At 51.3% G+C, this 13,859-nt stretch overlaps 1 protein-coding gene across 2 annotated transcripts in view; it reads right to left on the reverse strand.

The window, feature by feature from the left end:
* Positions 1–7,544: 7,544 nt before the first annotated feature.
* FZD3 (frizzled class receptor 3) overlaps positions 7,545–13,859 on the reverse strand; it is a 40,826-nt gene continuing 34,511 nt past the window's right edge. For both annotated transcript variants that reach the window (XM_053938596.1, XM_053938597.1), the window contains 3 exons: positions 9,826–9,974; positions 8,739–8,972; positions 7,545–7,967 (listed from right to left, as the gene is read on the reverse strand). In XM_053938596.1, coding sequence (XP_053794571.1) covers positions 7,754–7,967; positions 8,739–8,972; positions 9,826–9,974 — 597 coding nt within the window. In that variant the 3' untranslated portion in view covers positions 7,545–7,753. The remainder of the gene's footprint in view (positions 7,968–8,738; positions 8,973–9,825; positions 9,975–13,859) is intronic.

Genomic DNA, 13,859 nt, shown 5'->3' on the forward strand with positions numbered 1-13,859 from the left:
GGCGGATCCCGCCAAACTGCCCCAAGGGCAGATGTGCGGCCCTGCCGGCACTCAGGACCCTGCACTGGATCAACGTCGTGGCTTCTCCCACAACATCCTCCCGGACCTCCCAGCTCGAACCATTCGAGGATTCTGCGAGCATCCCAAGCACCAATTCCTCCCCACGAGCATCCCTCCATCCCTGCACAGCAGAACATCCTCCCTGCACCCAGCGCTGCTCCAAGAGCTTTTTTGAAAGGACCCCAATTCCTCACTGTCCCGGGATGGAGGAAAAGCATTTAAGGATGGCTTATCCCTGAGAAAACGGGATGCAGGGGAAACAGTTGTCCAGCGAGCTCTGATTACAGTGGGAGCAGAGGAGGAGGAGGAGGAGGAGAAGGGGCTCTCCTGATGCCAGGAGCCGCTTGAGCCCAGGACTGGGCACATGAACTCGTGGGAGGTGCAGCTTTTTCTGTTCCTGCACCGCCCCTGATCCGACTTCTCTGACTGATGCAAAGCCCCGGAGGGTCTGGGGCAGGAGCAGCACTGGGAATTCGATTTAAGATTTACGGCTGCTCGCGGCAGGAACGGAGATGTCCCTGTGACATCCACTGTCACTGCCGGGGCCCGCAGGGCTCCTCCCTCCTGGGCTTCCAGCGAAAAACAAAAGTTTCATTCCTGCCAGTCACAGCTTTTCCAGCAGCAGCTGCTCCGCACGGGAATGAAAATCCCTCCCCCGCAGCTGGAGGGAGCAATGCCCCGCGGACAGGTCGGGAGGGTCACCGGCAGTGAGTGACAGGGGTCAGGGGTTTTGGGGCGCCCGGGGGTGACCCGGCACCTGTTAACGGCCGGCACCTCCTCATTGTGCCGCCGCTAATTTCTCACAGCTCTGGAGGCCGTCACTCCAATTAGCGCCCTGTCCCTTCTCCCCGCTCCCGGACTAACGAGCTCTGGCAGGATTCGGGAGTTTTGCTCGCAGTTAAAGGCTCCCAAAGACCGGGGTTAACCCTTCCCCTGCCTAAGCAGCGCTGCTGCCATGGTCGGGTCACCCAGGGGAGCACCAGGAGCTTTTGTGGAACGAGCAGGTTCTTTGGGATTGTTTTTAGGGAGAACCATTTCAAGCAGAGAAAAGGAGTTGAAAACGAAAGATGGTTTCTGGTTTTCACATAATCGTTTAGGCAGGAAAAGACCTCTGAGATCATCGAGTCCAAGTTTTGATTGATCACCACCTTGCACTGAGTGCCACGAGTGGGCAGCCCTGGGCAGCCCCTCCCAGTGTTTTCTGTCAGGAAATTCCTCCTGATGTCCAGCCTGAATCTCCCCTGGTACACCTTGAGGGCGCTTCCCCCCATCTTGGCACTAGAAGTCCCAACTCTTTGTTAGCCCCAGATTTTATTGCTCTTCCATGACCTGGCACATCGATGGCCCTGCTCCCTGTGCACATCGGTGCCATCGTCCCCAAGGGCACTTCATCCTCAGAGTCTGGGGACCACCACGAAAGCCCCAAACCCACCCTGCAAAAGAGAACTTGGGAGGTGGTTGCCTCCCAAAAATTAAAACTGAGGAACAAGGTTAACTTTTCCCTAACCCCCCTTTCTGCAGCCAAACAGATGTTCTGTGTCTTTTGGCAGGGGCCAAGCTTTATCAGATCAGAGGGCTTTGAAGGCATCGGCGGGGGGAATGTCGGGGCTCGTCCCTTCTGGCAGATTCCAGGTGGGATTTGGAGCTGGATTATGTTGCAATTCAGAGCCTTAAGGGATTTTTTTCAGCATGTTCTCCCAAAGGCAGGAACCCTCTGCACCAGCACTGAACAGGAAACAGTGGAGGATGTTGGAATATAAATATATTTATATTTAAAATATTGCACTACAGCAGCTTGGGAAGAGGCTGGCAACCCTTTGGCACTGCAGATTCATCCTTCTTCAGCTTTCCCACCATTTCAGGTGTCAGGATAGCTCCAAATTGCTGAGCATCCATGCAGCACTCTCATGGGAGACCCTGGAAATATTTTAAGCCAGTTCCTGGGATGCAAAGGCTTTGAAATGCTGCAGGGGGGTGTGTGAAGGCAGTAAATGGGGGCAGGAAGCAAAGGGGAAGGTGGGATCTCATAAAACTCAAGGAGATGGGTGAGGAGAAAGCAGCTTTCCCGACCTGGGATGTCCCCGTGGGATGAAGGGGGAGAGCAGGAGGTGCCAGTGGGGTAACAGCAGCAGGATGTGGGTGCAGGGGAGAGGTGGCACACAGGTGCAGGCACTGAAACTGGAGACTGAATATCAATCGAAGGTGTCTGGGGTGTTATCATAAAAACCAGTCGGACCGGTAGCCAAGGGCGTTGGAAATGTGGATCCCGGCCGGTCACGCTCCAGGGCCGGCGGTTTTATCCCACTGGGCTGGAGCTCTGAGCTGGAGATAACTCCTAAAAAAAAGACTTTTTATAAACAATCCTTCTATTTCCACCTATTTTGTTTCAGCCTTTTGATACCAATGATTTCTTGGAGTAGGTTCAGATGGGATATTGGGGAGAAATTCTTCCCTGTGAGGGTGGTGAGGCCCTGGCACAGGGTGCCCAGAGAAGCTGTGGCTGCCCCTGGATCCCTGGAAGTGACCAAGGCTGGGCTGGACAAGGCTTGGAGCACCCTGGGACCTTGGGAAGGTCTGTTCTGCCCATGGCAGGGGAACAGAATTACAAGATCAATTTAAGGTCCCTTCCCACCCAAAGGTCCCTTCCCATTCCATGATTCAATGATTTTGTTGTATTTAGGATTAGTGCATGGCCAAATGCTCTTCTCTCTTCAAACTGGAGATGAAATCACAACAAGGGCAGGAGCTGGCAGAGTTGAGAGACAAAGCTGACCCCAAATCTGCAACGGGGTGTTAAAGAGCGTCAGGAATGTGATCGTGACTAAAACGCCCTCACCCCTAATCCCAGCCTGGGGGTCTGAACTGACCTCGGCCTCTGCTCCGAGCACACCCCCTCCTCCAGCTCCTTTTTCCATGCTCCTCCCACCTCCCTCACCTGCAGGTCCTTAAACCACCTTGGGAGGGACAAACAAGCTCCAGGTGACTCCATGTCCTCCCCGAGCCCTGCATTAACCCCTTTGGGACCCGGCAATGCAGCTCACAGGGGAAACAACGCTGAGAGCTCCCGTTCCTCATCCCTGTTGGGGTTAGCTGCACTGGGACTCCTCCTCGGCTGCAAGAGATCCCTTCTTTGGCTGCTTGACTGCAGGGCTGGTCACTCACAACCCACAGCAGTTTAAACTCAGGGCAGATGGTGCAGAACAGCAGCTCCTGAAGTTTCATCCCTGAACTATTTCTCTAACGAGACCTAAACCAGCAGCAGTAATTAGTGAGAGGAGTTATTTTATCACCAGTCATGCAAGACTCAGCATAAGGCTTCCAACCCAAAACAACCACGTATCCGCCCAAGTGCCAGACAGCTCCTTCAGATAAATCAGTCATCCTGTCCTCAGCTTGGATCTGGCAATGAAAACCCGCAAACATCCCTGGCATTGCTGCTCCCAAACCTGTTTGTTCTCCCCTCCTCTCTGCCCGTGAAATCCTGGTGGTTTGAGTGGTCTGTTCTTGTAAAAGGGCGGAGCAACCCAGAGCCCGAAATCTGCCGAGAGCTTTGTGTTTGCTGGAAGCGTGCCCAGCGTCCACGAGTGCAGATGTTGGGGGGAGATTAAGTCTAGAAAGTCTTTCTTCAAATTCACAGAGCTGCTGGCCAGAGTAAAATCTGATATTTTAGTTCTTTAACCTTTATATCTCAACTGATGCTGAACTGGGGTTCAAAGGGGGGTAGGATTACGCCCGCAGGAGAAGAATTGAAAACCTGTTGCCAGAGTTTTTCCATCGTTTTATTAAAAACTTCCAAAGGTCTAAAATGAAAATGTACACCAACTACAAGGGAACCAGTTCGTACACTCACAGTTAAAGTGCTAAAAATTAAACGTTACAAAACCGACACTGGACTACTGTAAACAAGTCTACCAAGAGCCGAGTGCAAGTGGGGTCAGCCACGGGCGGGGACTGCCCCACACATTCCACGACGTAGAGATCTCCCGGGAGCTCCTTCCCCTCTCCTGAGGAGCCGGGCGTTGTCACAACACGGACACCGGAGTGCGGCGGGAAGGGCTGCGAGAGGCGTTACATGCACCGGGTTGCCCATGCACGGAGCCGACAGGCAAAATCGGGAAAACGCCGCACCTCGGGGGGAAAATCAATCCTGATCCCGGTAGAAAAGAAGCACAAGGGGGCAGGGATAAAGCTTCACATTCAACTGGACATTCTGCTGCTCAAGGCGGACCTGGGGATGTCTCCCGTGCTCTGCTCTGTGCCCTGGTTTCACCACACAGGCGGAGCTGCCGGCTCCCTGCTGCTTTTTGGGATCCTCAGTGCCCTGGAGCTGGGCTGGAGAATCGGCTCCCCTGGATTGTGGGCACTGCTCTAGGCTGGCCTGGCTCCTCTCCTTGTGCCTTCCTGAGGGATTTTTCCTTCCCTCCTTGCTGGAACAACTCGGGAGGGAGCAGTGCTGGCTTTGGCCGTGACCAGGTTTCAGCCAGAGGCTCCCAGTGCTACCCCGTGCTCACCAGACCCTCCTAGAGCTTAAAGCGTCCAGCACAAAATCTGGGTCTGAGCTGGAAGAAAAGGGAGAACACAAACACAGTGACACCCAACTGCGGCTGCTTGCTGCTGCTGGGTCGTTTATGCTTTAAAAAAGAGCAGCAGCCTCTTCCATGCAACGCGACCGCAGCTCCGATCCGGGATATTTCACGGGAGCTGAAGGGGTTAAGAAAGAAGGAACACCACAAACTCGGGGGGATCTGTTGTCAGTGCAGTTGGGTTGGCAAAGCAGGAGCTGGAGATCCCTGGGAACACTGGGAATGAGGAGCCGTGCGCTTTACAGGAAGCTTTGACGGAGCAATTTCACGGAGCAGTTTTGGGGCTGCAGCCATCGTGTGCGTGGGAGCGACAGGGATGAAGTTTGGGATGAGCTGGAGAAGCCAGGCACTGTCCAGCTTCCCTGCCTGCTTCCTGGAGAGAGGATCCAGCTTTTGGTGGCTGCTGGGGAGGACAAAGCCCTGCAGGGCTCCACGAGGAGCTGCTCAGCTGCAGGGACATGCAGGGAGCCCAGAGCACCTCGGTGACTGCAGGAACGCCCTCCTGGTCAGGGCTTTCAGCTCGGGGGGAATTTAAAGCTTGGCACCAATCCCACAAACCAGGCACCCGGGCTGGAACTCTCACCAGGTAGCAAAGCACTCCAAAAACACTCCTGGGTGCCCCTGCCTGAGACGCTGGTGGGGCCACATTCAAACTGGGATGCATTTCAGAGCCCCTGCACACCATGATTTGGGAGCTGCAGCCCTGTGAGCCCCAGCTGGGGAACTGCAGCAGAGCTGGGGCATTCTTCCATGGGTGAGGGAGGAATTCCTCTCTTCCCGGGAGGAATGCTCTGCCAGGGGAGCACTGCATACTGGCTCAGGTGTTGAAGGTAGAAGGGAGGGGGCAGGGAGGCAAAAATCCCAGCCAGAACCCCAGTTTGAGTTTAATCACCTCTCTGGGGTGACAGGAGCCTGTCCCTTTAGGATCAGCAAGGAACAACTTAGATATTCCCATCTGGAAGCAGTACTGGGACTGAGCCTGACAAATTAACAACATTTCCAGCAGGATCCTTCTCCAAGCTCCAACAGCGTTCCTCTCCCTGTCTCTAAACAAGTCAAAGCATTGCTACAATTTATTAAAAAAAAATATTGGAAATTGAGCCAAGAGGATCAACGTAAACCCTTGAGCTTATTTAGTTCAGTTCCAGTGTTTAGGAAAACTCAGTTTATCCAGATTTCTACCAGATCACCCCTTTGAGGCAGCACTTGAGTCGGGAGGAGCAGAATTTGAAAACAGCAAAGGTTCCACCCTTGAGGCTTCCAGGGAGTTGCAGCTTCTCCAGTTTAAGTCACTCCAAAGGATTTTCCACAGCTTTGGATCTGGACAGTTATCCCTGGGCCGGGGCTGTCCCCGGGACGGCCCCAGGGCTGTTTGCTGAGCAAACAGGCAAAGCAGAGCCTGCTCTGCCCCAGGGCCGTGGGTGCAGCACCTCCCTCCCGGGCTGACAACAAAGAGCTTTGCTATTATTCCACGCTGGGCTCCATTTGCCTTCTCCTCCGACCCGGTGGAAGCAAGGGGGACACTTTGGGATAAATCTGGGAGCCGTGGTGACTCCCGGGGCAGCCTTTGATTCCACAGCACGCAGGTTATGAGCGGCAATTAAAATGAATTAATTGTGGAGCAGCTCCTGCCCCGGCCCTGCCCTCGAGGTTGGTGCACAAAGGCTTCTCCACATGCCTCCACCAGGTCAGGGAGGGAATTACGGAAGGACAATGCAAAAATAAGGATTTGTTTCCCAGCAGTGATCTGCAGTGATTACTGAGGTAGGTTTGCACGCCAGCAGTGTTTCCTCGTGCTGGATGACTCCACACAAGGTGCTCCAGAAGATCTCCAGCATCATCCTTGACTTCTGCCTCCAGTGTATCCCAAGGGATCCTTTCCACACAAAAAAAGCCCAAACTGAGAATTCCCTGCCATGAACCTGCAGAAGGGGATTCAAACAACCACAGCAGAGGCAGATCTGTAACCAAGATCCCTGAAGTGGGGATCCCGTCTCCTCCTCAAGGAATGCCCTGGGCTTCCAACTGCCACATCCTCCTTTTCCCCATCTGGGGACAGCTCCTGCCTCAGTTTCTCCCACCCATCTCTGAATTCTTGCTCAGCACAGAGAATCCTCCCCAGACCAGCCCTGACATCACGAGGAAGGTGGGGCTTCCTTGAATAAACTCCTCTGGTCCTGCTGGCCTCAGCCTCCTTCACCCAGCTGCTGGGGTTTGTAAACAGGCTCAGTTCTGGCTGTGAGAACGGGCTCTACATTCCTGCTTGGGTGACAAATTCAGCTTTCCTATGATAATATTTTTTTTTTCTTTAAATAGATCAGGAACAGGCAATCTCAGCTTTTGTACATGACTCTAAAAAATAAATGGCTGAATATTATCTAGATAACCGCTTTTAAAACCCATCTCTTCCTACAGAAATTGTAAACGAGTAGAAAATTTAAATAGTCTTTTGTAAAAAACCAAGGACAATACAAGTTATAAAAAAATCGCTCTTCCCTGCCTCTCTCTTCCCCCCACCCTGTGGACAACTGAGCCTGGGCAGCTCTGGGAAGAGCTGGTGATCCTTTGGAGGAGTTTCCTTCTCCACAGTGCTCATTCCTGTGGCGTTTCCAGTGTCACCAAACGCTGCCAGCTCGCACGGACGTGTCCCCTGGAGGGAGGTGCACGGAGGGATTCCTTCAACCATCAAGAGTTCCCTCAAGTCTCATCAGAACAACTCCAGCACGACCCCGACACCGGGATTTCGGGGCCGGCGCCTCCTGACACGCGGAGCCCACGGAAGGAGGGACACAGGGAGAGGGAGGGAAGGAAAGGGGAGATTGTTTTCCACAGAGAATAAGAAATTCAGCAGTCGTGCCTGATGAGGAACAGTTATCAAATAAATAATTACCTACAGAGAGGTTCAGAGCAGACAACCAGCGTTTTACTCAGTGATTCAAGACAGCTCCGAGGCAAGTCCCACAACGTCGGCTTCCACGCAGAGAAGCCGACCCCGGCTTCCCGACGCCCAAATTCAGCACCTGCCGAGAGGCTGAGGATGGTTCTGAGTGCGTCGCCTCGCTGAGGAAGGCACCGCGAGCCCTGCCAGCACTCCGAGCCCCCGCTGCCCGTCAGGCACTGGTGCCATCCTCCTCGATGACGCGGTTCATGCTGGTGCCGTGCGTGATGTGTGTCATTGGGTTGCTGCTGAGGTCCCTGACGCTGCTGTGCCGTGACTGCTCGTTCAGCCGGTGGCAGCTGCTGTGCCTGGAGTGGTCGGTCAGTCGCGACATGCTGCCGTGAGGTAGTCGTTCCTCCACGCCCCTGTAGCTGCAGGGAGTGTACCTAATTTAGGGAAACACAGGGCGATGATCAGCGCGCCGCTGGAAGAATGTAAATAGAGCTCTTGTGAGGAAAGGCATTCCCTGCTCAGCTCAGGCACTCGGCCCCCACAGCCCCGGGCAAAGCGTTTCAGCTCCTCGCACAATGGGTCTTTACTCCAGCGCTGTCTGGTATTGGTAATTAGAGGAGTGAAAGGCTCGATGATTAATTACCCTGGAAACCTTAGCTGCACCTCAACTCAGAGCGGGGAACCTGTGCCCTTGTTTACTTCGGCAGGGCCAGGAGTATTGACAGACACAAAATTGGCTGACACACGGACAAAAGCAGCCAGGAAAGTGCTGAGCTGACCTTGGGGCAGGTCTGTTTTCGCACACGCTGGAACACAGATCGCTCCCGTGCAGGAAAACCAGCGCTGGACACAGCCTTGCTGTGTAATTAATTCACCAAGACCAGCACCCACTCTGAAAATATCATGGCACTTTTTCTCTTTCCAGTCCAGACACTAACAGGGAGAGGAGATGCACCAGAACATCCAGTTTTAGCAGAATTATGGCCACGTGTCTGGCTGGAAGGGGCCTGTCCAATCTGCACAAGATTTGCCCAGAGCGGCTGCGGACTCCCCACATCTGGAATTGTTTGAGGACACGCTGGACAGGGCTTGGAGCAACCTGGGAGAGTGCAAGGTGTCCCAGGGAGGTGGAACGAGAGGATCTCTAAGCTCCCTTCCCACCCAAACCATCCGAAAAGCCCCGGATTTTCGGAGGGCGCCCGTACCGTCCGTCCCGCGAGCGGTGCAGGCTGCCGTGGTAGCTGCTGACTTTGCTGTGGACGCTGCCGGCCTTGCTCCTCTGGTCATCCATCACGGCCAGCTGCGTGGACGAGGCGTGGGTGGAGGTGCCCTGCGTGGAAGTGCCCCTGGACTTTCGGATGATGGGGGTGTTGGGGTCCCGCAGCAGCGACTGGGCGAAGTCCGGCTCTTGCAGCACTTGGCGGCTCTCGTTGACAACTCTGAGCGGGACAAGTCGGAGCAATTAACGTTAATTAGCGCGGTGTGAAAGCGATCACAGCACTGTGGCTGTTCTGCAAACACAACAAGCAGCAGGGCTTGGCGAACAAGAGCATTATTTACATTATAATGTCCCTGTTTGCCTGATTTGGAAGCGCCTCCCTATGGGGTTATGTTGGCCCCCTATTTGGTTATTTTAGCCCAGTCGAATCCTTGAAGGATGGACCAAAAGTCAGGGAGGAGTCACCGAAAGCCTTCTGCCTTTGTGGATCTGTTTTAAAACATCTTAAAGGACAATATTTATTAGGAAAGTACCTACCCACGGCTACCACAAAATCACACAGATTGTCTCTAAATCGATGCCAACCTTAATCTAAATTAATTTCAATCTTACTGAAGCTCCAAGAAATTCTCGTTGTCACTTTATCAAGCTGCTCTTCAGCACCAATGCATAAGGAAGATTAAAAGCAGAGACAACTGCTTTCAAGTGCAACCACGGTGAGAGGAACCTGCATTTCATTTCAATTTAAAGCTCTGCTTCAGTTGGCTAGATGCACATTTATAAATAAAAAGTTTCCATTCCACCTCTCACTAAGTAGTTGCAGTGTTTATTTGACACTTAATTCTTGTTACAAACATTTTGAAGATGGACAGATTTAGATTTGATTCTGGGAACAAAGAATATTTAGGAAGAAATAAGGAAATTTTTGAGCTGTTGACTGTTTTGTCCTTCCTGGCTCCATTCAGGACAGTGACTTTTCCATCCATTCCTGCCTTTGTCTCCATGAAAACCCAACCCAAGCTCTCTCCCAGGGCGGCAAGGGAAGGGTTTATCTGTAAAACATCCGTGCTCACTCCTTTTTCCTGCGCCCGTGGAAGAAGCTGGCCCACTCAAAACAGGTCTTCTTGCTTCCAACCCAGAACACCGAGGGGATCCCAACCACCAAGGCCATCAGATACTTCATGAGGAACAAAATCAGATCTGGACGGCTCATCTGAGTGACCTGGAGAGAGAAAAAGAGAGAAAAGGAAGATTCTACCACCCATCCTGGCTCACCAGTGGTTTATGAACACGTTTAAATCATCCCTCCCTGCCTGGAGCCAAAGCAAACGTGGTCAGGGTTCCTTTGTTCCCTGGCTCCACGGAGCATGACCGAGAGCTCGGCGCGGCCTCGGACAAAAGGCTCAGCTGCTCTGAGGTCCTGGCCTTTATTTGTATTTCTGCTCTGAATAATCCTGAAATATTTTCTAGTCTGCAAATCAGAAAGAGTCGTTCCTTTGATGGGATTAACCTACATAGGACCAGGTGCTGTGGCTGCTCTTGGGAAAAATGCCAGTGGAAGCTTCGTGGATGGTCAGCACTGATCCTTTATTCCTTGGAGGGTTTCCTGTCTCCCTCCCTTGGGAATTCAAGGCTCTGGCCAGGTACAAGTGCCTGGTTCTTATCAGCCCAGCAAAACTTTCTTCAGGGAGATCAGCTGAGCCTGAAAATGCTCACAAGATCAATTTTTTTCCAAATGTTTTCATACACAAAGGGTTTGTTTGGTAAAGAAGACAAAGATTTTCATTCCAGGAAGGTCTGTAGGGTATCTGCAAAACAAACACCCAGGGCCTTTTTGGAATTGGTAACCTGGCTCAAAACCTGAACCTTCAGGGAGAGAGAACTTCCAGAGCAAGCCAGGAAGAGGCCACCAAGCTGTGGAGGGAAGGAACAAACTCCTGGGGGTGAGAAGTCCTCTGTGAGCATCTGTGTGATGACCGTGGAATTCCAACAATTCCAGCAGCTGGGAGAACTGGGATAAAGGCTGGGAGAGCTGGGGGAGCTCACCTGGAGAAGAGAAGGATCCAGGGAGAGCTCAGAGCCCCTTCCAGAGCCTAAAGGGGCTCCAGGAGAGCTGGAGAGGGACTTGGGACAAGGGATGGAGGGACAGGATACAGGGAATGGCTTCCCACTGGGAAAAGTGAGACTTAGATGGGATCTTGGGAAGGAATTCCTGGCTGTGAGGGTGGGGAGGGGCTGGGCTGGAATTCCCAGAGAAGCTGTGGCTGCCCCTGGATCCCTGGGAGTGTCCAAGGCCAGGCTGGACGAGGCTTGGAGCACCTGGGATAGTGGGAGGTGTCGGGGTTGGAACTGGATGAGTTTTGGTCCCTTCCCAAACCACTCTGTGATTCCATGATCCCAAACACCCACTGGCCACTAAGTGACTTGGCCTTTAACAAGAGGTTCCCTGCTTTTTGTCACAGCTGAGGGAGATTTCCAAACCCCTTGAATTTTTCTACCACCTTGAGAATTTTTATTTTCTCAGGAGACGAGGGCTGAGGACAAGAGAGAACAAGGAGGACAAACAGCAGATTTATCCTGATCCCAACAGGAATGAACTCGGTGCACAGTGGGATAAGAAAGACCCACAGATGGCTCAAGGATTGGCGTGGCAGGAAGGTTTAATTGTGGCTGTTAACTGGAGGGAGATGGCCAAGAAATCCTTCCACTGCAGCAGTGGCTTTGGGACAGATGGTGACAACGCTGGAAAACACCACCACACCTAAGGAAGTGACTGGGCAGCCCAAGGAAACATCCCAGAAGCTGTTTGAGACAGGGACTGGTGCTCTGTGAGGTGAGGGAGAGGCTGGAAAACTCTGGGAATTCACAGGGAACAACCAGCCCCTCTGGCAGGAAGCTGCTCTGGCCTAGAGGGACTCAAAGGTGTGAGGAAAAGAATGGCTGAACACTGAAATTTGGGGGGAAAAAAACACTTAAAGGGGTTTAATCTAAGTAATTGGAAAGAAATACTGCAGCAGCCATGAGGGAATTCCATCCATAGCAGGGCAGGATTTTGGGAGTGCCACCAGACTATGACAGAGGTTGACAATCAGAGCTCCCCTCTGATCCTATGGGCCGGCATTGACGTGGAAACTCAGGTACAACCTCCCAGAACAACACCCAGAACTCGTTTTTCACCCAAATTGAAAGTTCAAACTCAAATCATGCCCTGTAAAACTCTGGTACAACCTCCCAGAACAACACCCAGAACTGAAAGTTTTTCCCCCAAATTGAAAGTTCAAACTCAAATCATGCCCTGTGAAACACAGGTACAACCTCCCAGAACAACACCCAGAACTGAAAGTTTTTCCCCCAAATTGAAAGTTCAAACTCAACCCATGCCCTGTGAAACTCAGGTACAACCTCCCAGAACAACACCCAGAACCTGTTTTTCACCCAAATTGAAAGTTCAAACTCAAATCATGCCCTGTGAAACACAGGTACAACCTCCCAGAACAACACCCAGAATTGGAAGTTTTTCACCCAAATTAAAAGTTCAAACTCAAATCATGCCCTGTGTCAGGGGGATTTGCCAGAAATGGGCTCCCACCCCGTGATATTCCAATGAATGCTGAGGGGCGACACAGCTTCCACTGGTTTAACCCAGCACATCCAGCAAAACCAGGTTTAATATTTTGTATTATTGCACATTTTTAGTCCTGTCACCACTGGAGATGGAACACAGGAGTGCAGAAATGGCATGAGCATAATCAGGAGATGCTCCTGAGGAGTTTTCCATCCCCCTCTGCCCCAGGAAAAACCACCACGGACGCTGAGGGGTCTTGGGCACCACTGGCCCTTCCTGCAGCCTTTCACAGGACAGCTCTGAGGTGGTTTTGCAGCCAACCTGTGAGATTCCACCCAGGAATCAAAAATATTAACCATTACCCCCCAAAAAAATTACCCAGCAAAACAAAGCTCTCATCATTATTATTTCATCATGAGCTCGTTTGGCACTAAGTGGAATAAACAAGGAAATTCATCATTTCTTAATGAGGGTGACATTCATTCATTTTTATATTTAATTATTTATATTTACATTTAATGTCTGTCCACGGGGCCAGCTCTCCCCAAGCAGAACTTCTGGCCTGAAGGGAATTTAATTTAGAATTTTTCATCAAGAATAAACCACCAGTTCTAGTGCTAAAGCCCTCAGCTGCTCACTGTATTAATTCCACCAAGATATTACAATAAATCACTCAACAGCGAAAACTCCTGGCTGAACGTGTTCGTGCTGAGTGCTACAAAGAATTCCATGTGAAAAAATGAAAATAAATACATTCAACAAATCTTTCAGGTGAAAGAAAGCATGTCCTGCTCTTTGGCAAAGCGAGTTATTAAACATCATTACACACTTTTCTCCAAATTAAGCCTCAAAGCAGCCAATTCAGGGAGCAACACCCATTAAACTCACATTAATACTAAGTGACTGCACCTGTTTGAAACAATATTAATCTGCAGATATGAGGTATTTATAATAATTAACAACATTTATAATAATTAACACCAGAAAAATGAAACTTGAAATGACTCTTCAAGGTTTATTGGGCTAAAACCCAGGTGTCTGAGCCCAAAGGCACCGGGGCACCTCCAACCCCAAAACACTGGGACAGAGCCCAGTTTTAAAACCAGCAAAATTAGGCAAAAACTCGTGTTCATCACCAAAACTTAGACTTTTTGACTGCCCAGCTATTTAGGAAGTGTCAAAAATACAACTTTAAAGATTGCAGACTTGGGTGGGGTTAGATTTATTCACCACACGTGAAATTGCGAATTCACCTGGAATATTCAAGCTCCACACGCCACCTCAGCCAAAATGCAAATTATTTTCCAGAAGCACCTGTGATCATGGTGTGCTCTGGGTCCTTATTTATGGCAAATTCTCCCTGGCAGGGAATGTAACCTTCAACAAGCGTCAGAACCACTTTTGGAAAGTGAAAATTGGACAGGATCCCTGGTTTCAATTTATCTTCTTGGAGAGAGGAGATGATGCAGGGAATAATCAACAACTGAGGCACTCTGGAGACGTCTGAGTTTATGGAACGAAGTCACCTGATGCGCTTTCCAT

The sequence above is a fragment of the Vidua chalybeata genome, chromosome 3, assembly GCF_026979565.1.
Source record: "Vidua chalybeata isolate OUT-0048 chromosome 3, bVidCha1 merged haplotype, whole genome shotgun sequence".
NCBI classification, from domain to species: Eukaryota; Metazoa; Chordata; class Aves; order Passeriformes; family Viduidae; genus Vidua; species Vidua chalybeata.